Here is a 10,232-nt window from a genome sequence, read left to right as displayed (position 1 = left end):
TTTTTTTAATATTTTTGACCTTATATACTCTATTTCCATTTATTTGCTCATATTTTAATAAGTTTAGGATTTTCCACGAATAGCGCTCCAGTCCCAAAGTAATGCTGCAATCAGTTTTTAGCGACTTAAGTGACTTATATCCTTCACTTATACCACTCAAAAGTCTTACTGATATTAAAAATGCGTTAAAAAAAAAAGAGTGATCTGGCCAATTGAGCAGAGAAAATTGCAACAAGAATAACATAATACTTCTTTAATGATATTTTAAAAGGCCAAAAAGGACTGGATTCATTAGACTGTAGGAAAAATGTGGGAAAAACATCGTAGTCTAATATAATATAATTATATTAGACTACGATGGTTTTCCCACATCATCATTTTTCCTTGTTCACATGACAGCCGTGAGGATCACGGATGGTGGGGATTGGTGTGCGGCAGAGGTTGGAGGGGCGGGACTAGTGCTATTCTGGAAATCGCTTTGCGTAGCGCATCTGTATGGACACAAACACAGCGCTGAAATTTGCGGGCTCTGCTCCTGTGTGTCAGGCAGATTCAGAAATTTATTCTCACACGGTGCAAGTTAATCTACACGGAGCTCGTCCAGCAGATTGAAGGTAAGATGAAACCGCAGTGGAAATGTGGTTAGAGCACACATTCACCGGCTGCAGACAAAAGAGCGGACATGGGTGGGATTTAAATGGGAGGGGATCAGCTGTATGAAGGGCTTCATTGTCGCTTTCACCCCCTCTTCTGAAAAACATGCATTGTTTTGGACCAACTGTACATTTCCTTCCTTAAATTCCTTATTTTTCCCCCCTATCATGTGTCTGGACGTGATTATATTAGCCTGAGCTTCAACCTATATTGCTGCGCTGTCATGCAAAGAGACCCCCTCCCCCCTTTGAACAATTGTGTCATGCTTTGTTTGTGATATCCTATTTGTTTCCTGTTCATGCCATACCATGAGATGCCATGAAATCAATGATAATGTGACATTTGACATCAGCACATAAAGCAAAAATAGGCTACTGTGCAGAATCTGGGCCAGGATCAGTGGGCACAGGCTTACATACTGAGCTTAAAAACATGTTTTTCCTAATGACGCTCTGTGTGTGTGTGTGTGTGTGTGTGTGTGTGTGTGTGTGTGTGTGTGTGTGTGTGCTAGTGTGTATGTTTTTATGACTTTGCAATCAGCTAGTCATCAGAGTAAAGGCTTAATGCAATATTTGAAGATTTGTATGCTGCTTAGAATTTCACTATTCATTTCCACACATAACACATCCAAACAGTAGCCTCAGAGTAAGAGTTGGATTGGATGAATGAGAGAACATGGCACAGGTAGAGGAGCCTCAGACTGAGGGGGAAGGCAGCCCCCAGATGGTCTCCTTAAGGTCTGACGTGTCAGGGAGCCATGCGGATGATGGGGAAGTAGGACCCTCCATGAGGAGGAAGAGGAAGAAGAAGAAAGATCCACGTCCTGAGTCCTTCATTGTTTACCGGTCTGAAATGGAGAGGGCACCAGGAGAGGACCAAGGAGGAGACGAAGGAGCAGAGAGGAGCACTGAGGAGGGAACTAAATTCCTCTGCACACCCACAGGCGAAGGTGAAAAAGCTGTCTCACACTGTTAAACTCATGAACCCAACATGTCAGATGTTAGTACTGTAGGACGGGATTTGTGCATGAAATAGACTTCAGTGTTACAGCAACCATTATTTCAAAAAAGCTGGGATGCTGTATAAAGTATAGATAAGAACAAAATACAGTGATTTGCAAATCTCATAAACCCATATTTTATTCACAATACAACACAGAAAACATACCCAGAAAAAATAAAGTGATTTTGAATTTGATGGCAGCAGCATATCTGAAAAAAGTTGGGACAGGGCCATGTTTACAACTGTGTACTGTAGCATCCTCTTTTCTTTCAACAACAATCCTTGCAGGCTTTTACTATGAAGCCATGCTGTAATGGATGCAACTCTTTAGTGTTGTCTCACTGAGATATGTGATGCCTTTGCTAAAATGTTGCTGTAAAACCTGTGTATATCTTTCAGCATTGCTGGAGCCTTTCCAGGTGTACCAACTGCCAATTCCACAAACATTAATAGAACCCCATACCATCAGAGATGCTTTTGAACTGCACGCTGATTTTGAGACCGATGATCTCTCTCCTCTGTAGTCCGGAGCATTCAGTGCCCATGTTTTCCAAAAAGAATTGGAATTTTCAGTTTATTGGTCCAGATTCAAAATGTGGGTTACTGAGATTTGCAAATGATTGTGTTCTGTTATTATGTTTTTACACACTGCACAGGCTTTTTTACAGTTATGTTTGGGCTTGCCTGTGTGTCGCTTGCTTTACTTCCATGTCATATCCTGTATGAACAGGCTGGAGTCTTCCTCCAGACAGCCGCTACGTGACCCTGACTGGCACTATTACGCGTGGAAAGAAGAAGGGTCAGGTGGTGGACATACACGTCACTTTGACAGAGAAGGAAATCAGGGAACTCGCCAAGTCGAGGGAGCGTCTTGATGCAGCATGCGAAGCGAGCGAAGGCTCCAAGCGCACCTGTAGCTTAGGTGTGTGTCAGGGACCCCATGTGGTCCTGTGGAGCATCTCGTGCGCACCTGTGGTTTTCATCCTCTCGTTCATCACTTCCTTCTACTACGGCACCCTCACCTGGTACAATGTCTTCCTGGTGTACAATGAGGAGCGGACGTTCTGGCATAAGATAACAATATGCCCCTTTCTTATCATCTTCTACCCCATGCTCATCATGCCTTTGGCGCTGTCACTGGCTCTGTACTCTGCTGTGGTGCAGGTGTCCTGGGCCTTCAGTGAGTGGTGGCAGGCGGTGCGCGACCTGGAGAAAGGCTTCTGTGGCTGGGCCTGTGGGAAATTGGGGCTTGAAGACTGTTCGCCATACAGCATAGTGGAGTTGCTTGACTCTGACACTGTTTCTGGCACTCTACAGAGCAAGGCGCCCAGTGAACTTGCCCAAACGTCATCAGTGTGAAGTAGTGGGCGCTGGGCTCAAGGAGCATATTGCTAATGTGGTCAAAGTTGGGAATTATTTGAATAATAGTGTCAAAATAAGCACCATTACTATCTATGTTTTTGCTAATGAAGGGTTTGAGACTTTCCTGAAAACCACAGGAGTAAGAAAATTATCTTTTGATTAGAATTTCTTTTCTAAAACTATTTCAAAATGTCTCTTTTGTTAATGATCACACAGTAAGCACTGCCTAAACTCTCCTTTGGTGCTGAACTGCTATCAGCTAGAATTATTGGAGTTGAAGCACTGGAGTAATTATTATGGGACTTTTCTTTTTGATTACAGGTTCATTACAGCCTTCACAGATCACTAAATAGCCACCAATAATTATGGAACAGCACTCCCACTCAAAGACCTTTTCAAACATATGAACCTTGGTTTTCACAGCTAAGGCGTGGACACTGATATGCACACACTCCTGAGAGTTTACATCAACTTTCACTTCATCTGTAAATATCTGCATTAAGTATATATGATCACTGTGCTGTTCAATGCCATCAAAAATACCTTCAAAGGCAACACTTTTGTGTTTGTGAAGTAATCACAATCACTTTGAAGGTGGATTTAGAGTGAGGCTGGTTTAAAAACTGGGTAAAGGGGGTGACCGTCCCTTGGCAGTGGTGTGGGTTTACTTTGTGTCAGTTGCTGATTTTAGTGGAAATATACACCAAAGAGCACCAGAGTGAAAATCTGTCCTTTTAAGGGGCAGCGTGACCATGAAAAAACAGAGATTCATTGTCAGAAAATTGGACTTTTCCTCCTCTGCCTATAGCATGCAACCCCACAGCCATCAGTCACTACAGAATGCATGAATCTTTTGTTTTGAGCAACATATACACCGTATGGGCAAAGGTATTGGGTCATACCACTTGAGTCTTTGAATTCCAGCACCTAGCAATGCAATCTGCCTTCACAAATAATTGTGAATGAGTTGTTGTAAAGAGCTTGCTGAATTTGAGGTGTGGTGATATAATAGGAAGCCATCATTGCAAGAGGACAATTTGTGAAATTTCGGCCCTCCTGGATATTCCACAATCAACTGTAAGTGGTATCACTGCAAAATGAAAGCTTTTAGGAACCACTGCCACAGGCAGGTCACATAAGGTCACATATGGGTCACCAAGTGCTGAGGCGCGTATTGCAGAGGTCCAAGCCTCCCCTGGCTTCAATACAGAAGCACAAAAACTGTGTGTCTGGAGCTTTGTGGCATGGGTTTTCATGGCTGGGCGGCTACTGTAGGTGTAGGTGGTCCGGTACTTCGTTCTTTAATAGTGTATGTTGTTTAGTGTTTAAAAGACATGCATTTATTTTCTTTAAAAGCCTGGACTTTAGATGAGCTATTTTCCGTACATTTGTTTGGGATTTTTTTTGTTGTAGGTTAATACACATTTGGATGAAGGAAAATGTTGGCTAAGTGATGTTTTTGTTGGTGACAACAATTCCAGTAAAAGACAACTAAAAGTTTTATTTTTTTGTGTATAACTGAACAATAATTATCTCATAGCACTGAAGACCTCCAAGGAGTCTCTTTAGCTTAATCCAATGCTGAGTATTTATTTGCAAGGGATTTTTAAAAATTAAAAGTCATGATATGATCCTTACATCACACTCTGGGGTAAGAAGAATTCTGGCCTGTGAGTTTTTGTTGGTTTCTGGACTCTGTACATAGTCAAGGTATCTAAACAATGCATGAAGATTGAAAGGAAATTAGACCAATACCTCTTTTCTTATCGAGGGTTAATTAAGCAGTTACAAAGCCATAGTGAGAACAAGCTGACAGATTGTTCTTTTTTTGTTCATGTTTTCATACGTTGAACATCATTAAAACAAGTGTTTGTGTTGTCTTCACAGTTTTAAATCGCACACACTCAAAAAAGCTGAAGTTGAAGAATTCCTGTTACATTTCCATGCTCACATATTTTACATATTACTTCAATTTGCTTTCTATATTTAAGCCTAGAAGGTGTTCTAGCTAGGTGTTTTTATACTTCAGCACTTTGAGATATATGTACTGTAAACAACTATAAAAAAAACTGATTGAAATTCAAGCAAGACTGGATTAAAACATCCAGATGGTCTAAATGTTTGTTGACTCAAATGTTTATGGATATGACTGGCTGGGTTAAGTGATGCAGTTTTACATGTTGTGAATCTATATGATGCAAACATTTACACAAGTGAAATAAAGTGTTGTGTTATTACATCTCAACTACAGACTAATATTTCTGTATCGTTAAAACCAGCGAGTCACTCTAATCAGCAGACAAAGACAAGAGTCAGCATGTAAACCCTGCATGGTGCACAGCAATGCAGATGGCTCTCTAGGGGTGAGGGGTGCTTTAAGTTGAGATTATTGGCACCCCAGTGTTATCCTGCAATATTCACTGAACAAAATCTAAAATCCTTATACAGCAACCATTCCAAATACAATAAGTTATACAGAAATACAGTCAGATTAACATTTGCTAATTTGTTCTGGTGTGGCCACTTTTTAAATGTCTGATTTGTTACATTTATGGCCTAAGTTTATTTAGGCTCTAGTTGGGGTGTTAAAATACACAAGCTCTGTGTTAATGCATATATTAAAAAGACACATCTCCATGTTTAGCGAATTTAAGTCTAAAGGCACAAACCTGTGAGTCATGGCTGAACATAGCTCCTGGATGATCGAAGATAATAACATTATGCATTTAATAACCTTTCTGAGCATACAGGGCTGGTTTGAGGGAACATTAAAAGGAAGGTTTGATTTCAATATCTTGATGTAGGGAAGTCAGGCTTATTATTTCACAAAAACTATTATAATTGCAAATTAAAAATCTAAGTAACGTTAGTAAATAAAACACAAAACAATCAATTTAGGGATGACAAGGTTAAAATTTGCGCAGATTTTGTATATTATTATTATTATTATTATTATTATTATTATTATTATTATTTTAATACTTATATACATGTTGTTATATTATTTTGTATTTTCAGTGATTAGTATTTGTATGAATTAAGTATTTCAGAAATCTTGACCACAGCTCGGAAATGTTTGCATATTGTAGGCGCGCCGTTCGCCGGAGGGCGTTTGACCTACATTTCATTTTAGCTTTTATCGGACCACCTCTTTGGTCTTACTACCACAAAAGTGGTCTTGACAAACATTGTAATTTAAGGTGAACAACAATCAATAATAAATTCGTAAGATCTACGGAAGAAGTCTCATCGTAAATAGAAACTTAGTTTCGGTTCCTAGTTCATTGTTTCTTTCCGGATCCATAACAAAGTGACACAGTCTTTGCTTTGGTGGAGGGAAAAGAAGAAAAAAATGGCAGGCTCAAAAGTAAGTTGTTTTATCTTTAATTGTTAAAGAGATAAGTCGCGGACATATACATGCTTGTTAGATACTGTTCACGACATTAAATATGCAGCTTTTATTCGTTAGGAACATTTTCTTTTATGTTTCTTTGAACTTTTGAGACGTTTAGCGTCAGCGGCGTGTTGAGACATGTCCAGCCTGAAATCGTCACGCTCGTCATTCAGTGCATACAAGGCTCGCATACTCGTTTTATCTTATCTGCACGAGAAAGCACGACCTTAAAGCAACATTTGAGAAGTAATTTTGTGTTTTTGGCACCTCTAAGTGTCGTAAATTAAATAAGTATGTCCTCTGCAGACAGCTGTGGTGCTGTGCATGGATGTGGGGCTTACCATGTCCAACTCTGCACCCGGGGAAGAGTCTTCCTTTGAACTTGCCAAAAAAGTAATCCAGAAGTTTGTCCAGCGCCAGGTACAGCTGCACATTTATAAAGCAAAGCACCCTAATGAGGCTGATTTCAGCACCCTCCCAACATGCTTTCCCCCTCCTCTGTCAGGTTTTTTCAGAGACGAAGATTGAGCTGGCTTTGGTCCTGTTTGGCACAGACTCCACAGACAACCCTCTGAGCCAGGATGGCCAGTACCAGAACATCAGAGTACATCGACACCTTATGATCCCTGATTGTGAACTACTGATAGAGATTGAAAATCAGGTCCAACCAGAGAGTCAGCAGGGTGACTGTATCCTTTCTCCAGAACACGTTTCATTAATACCATGTAGAAACCTAACTCTGCAGGCAGAGTACTGTACTAAAAGTCTTGAATCGCCCATCATTTCATTATATTTGCCTTTAAAAAAAACAACTCTCAGATTTAGCCATGCTTATATTTTGCTTGTTCTTATGGTATTGTATTTTTGCACACCTCTGTTGCTTGTGAAGCTTGCACACAAGAATTTCACTCGCATGTACTGTACCAGTGTACCTCCACATGTGATGTGACAATAAAAGTGATTTGATTTGATTTAAAATGAGTGCCGAGATTTATCAAAAATTTGAAGCTTGAAAGTCAATATTTGGTATGACCACCTTTATGCTTTATCACAGCTTTAACTCTTATAGGCAGCTTTCTTGTAATTTCTTTCAGGAATTGTTCTCTAGGCTCTAAGCTCTTCTTCGAATCCTCCTCCTCTTTTTTTATTCCATGGGAGCATGGATAACTTTGATTAGAACTTGGATCCCGTCTTTATTTTTCTTTTAGTGTTTTTTTTATGAACACTAATATATATGGCACTAGTGAAATGAAGACTGACCCTTTATTGAAGTCTGTGGGATAAGATTTTTGTGCAAATTCATAAAGTGCTTACATTTTCTCTGAGTCTCCTTAACTGGTCTGTGACAGGGCTGGATGCCCTTGTAGTTTGCATGGATCTTCTTCATACTGAAACAAAGTAAGAAACTCTCTTGTATTTCATAAATAATTCATGCACTTTACTGAAAAATAAAACCTGACCTGTCCACTTGTCTAAGCTTTCACTGTATTCAGTACACTTTTAATGGTACCTTTCTAAGGGGGAAAAAGTATGATTGTCTCAACATTGCCCTGCTGACTGACCTCAACACCCAGACCAACGAAGAAAGCCTGGAGGTTATCATCAAGAACCTCACTCAGTCTGGCATCACCGTGCAGTTCTTGTAAGGTTCAAACATAAACATTCACAATGTTTTATTACTTTATATGATACTTAAGATGATGAAAATATTAATATTTCTATGTGATAATCAATATTTTGATGATAACTGGTAAAAATGCAGAGTGCAGGAGAGGCTTATCAAACTGAATTGTAAAGCTGATTGAAGCAGATTTCATGATATTTGGTTACTTTTATCAATCTTTTAGTTTTTTTTTCTTGATGTAACTGTAATCTTTGGATGTCCAGTTTGCCTTTCCCTGTGGAAGAGGATAAGGAGGGTCAAGGGGATTCAGAGAGAAGAGATCCCGGTCACCCGGGGACAGGCAAAGGTCTGTCCAGGGAGCAGAAGAAAAACAAGGAATTGGTGAAAGAGATGATGCTGAGCCTGGATGTGGAGGACGGCCTGGATGAAATTCACACCTTCAGGTTAGTGGACTTCCTGTTACACTTTTGTTCTCTGGAATGGATTAATGTTCTTTGTAAATTAGGATGAACTTTATTTTTGGTGTCTTAGATTACTTGTTTTTGCCAGGTGAGTGTGCACACAGAGTAATGAGGAGCTTGCCAATCAGACTGTAAGGGAGGGGAAAGTAGAAAAAATTGCATCTATAAGATGGATAGAAAATGTTATCATACAGTATCAATCAAGAGGATCTCTGTGAAGGGGGTGCAGGAAGTAACCAAAGTCTTGTGAATGCTTTTTTTTTTTTTAAATTTTCAAGATTTCTGGAAAACCAAAAAAAAAAAATAAAAAAAAAAAAAAATCAACATTTTCTAAAAATAAAGTGGAAAAACAACATTACCTTCAACATTTAGTATCTCCACCTGCGAAATGCGCTTTCAGTTTCAGTGCGAGAAATATCAAATTAAACATTTCTGTTCTTGCCGTATGTGATCATTTACAAACATTCAGCCAGTTCTTGCCCAATACTTAAAAAAATGCCCTCTCATTCCCATTTTCCTGTAATGTATCATGTAGTGGAAGTTTAAAAAAAAAATTCTAGAGATGTCTCCCTTAATTGAATCATTTTTGGTACCAAGCATCGCGAAATACTTTCAGTATTGAGTCACCAATGTCTGCTCTGTTTCTAATTTTGGGAAAAGGAACATTCCTTCCTTAGATTTTCAGTGTTGTTTTATCTTTGAGAACCAGGATTGAATCTGTGATCTATTTCACTGGTCTTGAACTCAGGCAAACAGTGGAAGTGTTTTTAATTTATGATCAAGTTTATCTCCTTCCATGTGTTTTAATCTTGTAGGAATGCGATTGAGGAGCTGTGCATGTTCAAGCGGGTGGAGAGGCGACCCGTGGCCTGGCCCTGTCAGCTGACCATAGGCAGCTCTCTCTCCATCCGAATCGTTGGCTACAAAGCAGTAAGTTGACTGTTTGTTTTAAACTTTTTTTAAAAAGCATGTCTAGGGCTATCTCCAAGTTGTAAGCCAGCTTTTAGTTGTAGATCCTAATGTGGGGTCTTTTTGAGCACTCTGGTGTTAGCCAGGCATTTACCATCAGGACGTTGGAACTATGGAACGCCAGGACTGCCATAATGAATTAATTAAATAAACCATTAAATAATTAATTAAATGTGGCAATAATTAATTAAATAAATATTTTTGACACATTTAATTCATTAATTATTTATTTCATATTTTAATTAATTATTGCCACATTTAAATAATTATTTAATGGTGTATTTAATACATTTATTTAGGCACTATTGACTCCTTCAGGTCTCACCATTAAACAATTTTATCTGTCAACTTCACCCATCAATCTCAGGGGACGGGGTTAACGCTGATCGAGTCAAAACCATTGCCATGGCTTTCGGAGATGTCTGCCCAGCCCAGTCTCACGGCAAAGTGTGGGATAGACCCGCTCGCCTCGCAAGCAATCGAGCTGTTATTACTGCCAACAAAGCGCAGGCCCCGGTACACAGCTGCCATAAACCCCGCTGTACACTGACTTCTTTTACTGAGGTTATATTTATCTGGTTTTTATTTCCTGATGTTCGTATGTGTCATACCTGTTTCAGTCACCAGTCCGCATTATAACTAACATTAAAAACATGTTTAAGGAGGAGAGAGAGCAAATAAATCCGAATAACATCTGATCTTTGGGTTTTTGTTCAATAATCAGCGTGACCTGTGTATAAATGCATAAACTTTATTCAAAGAAATA

General features: G+C 39.3%; 2 protein-coding genes across 3 annotated transcripts in view; both read left to right on the top strand.

Moving 5' to 3' along the window:
- Window positions 1–452: 452 nt before the first annotated feature.
- Window positions 453–5,263, top strand: tmem169b (transmembrane protein 169b). Of its 2 annotated transcripts, none has more exons than XM_085136479.1 (3): window positions 453–614; window positions 1,199–1,603; window positions 2,387–5,263. In XM_085136479.1, the coding sequence occupies exons 2-3, from the start codon at window positions 1,330–1,332 to the stop codon at window positions 3,013–3,015; spliced, it is 903 nt and encodes a 300-aa protein (XP_084992605.1). In that variant the 5' UTR covers window positions 453–614; window positions 1,199–1,329; the 3' UTR covers window positions 3,016–5,263. The 2 variants fall into 2 exon arrangements, with proteins under 2 accessions (XP_084992605.1, XP_084992604.1); XM_085136478.1 differs by having other exon boundaries at window positions 1,166–1,603.
- Window positions 5,264–6,063: 800 nt separating this feature from the next.
- Window positions 6,064–10,232, top strand: part of LOC146500803 (DNA repair protein Ku80-like) — a 17,163-nt gene continuing 12,994 nt past the window's right edge. Inside the window, exons 1-7 of the mRNA XM_085136473.1 lie at window positions 6,064–6,385; window positions 6,719–6,832; window positions 6,918–7,101; window positions 7,762–7,810; window positions 7,932–8,054; window positions 8,300–8,479; window positions 9,313–9,427. Of these exons, the coding sequence (XP_084992599.1) occupies window positions 6,371–6,385; window positions 6,719–6,832; window positions 6,918–7,101; window positions 7,762–7,810; window positions 7,932–8,054; window positions 8,300–8,479; window positions 9,313–9,427 (780 nt within the window). The 5' untranslated portion in view covers window positions 6,064–6,370. The remainder of the gene's footprint in view (window positions 6,386–6,718; window positions 6,833–6,917; window positions 7,102–7,761; window positions 7,811–7,931; window positions 8,055–8,299; window positions 8,480–9,312; window positions 9,428–10,232) is intronic.

This window comes from Neolamprologus multifasciatus, chromosome 16 (genome assembly GCF_963576455.1).
Source record: "Neolamprologus multifasciatus chromosome 16, fNeoMul1.2, whole genome shotgun sequence".
NCBI lineage: Eukaryota > Metazoa > Chordata > Actinopteri > Cichliformes > Cichlidae > Neolamprologus > Neolamprologus multifasciatus.
Note: the sequence above shows the minus strand (reverse complement) of the source record. Positions and strands in the feature narration are given on the sequence as shown.

Bases quoted from the DNA above. Each gene is read 5' to 3' on its own strand.
- tmem169b (XM_085136479.1), top strand. From the start codon at position 1,330: ATGGCACAGGTAGAGGAGCCTCAGACTGAGGGGGAAGGCAGCCCCCAG. The intron at 1,604-2,386 runs GTGAAAAAGCTG...CTGTATGAACAG, and splicing joins CTGCACACCCACAGGCGAAG to GCTGGAGTCTTCCTCCAGAC.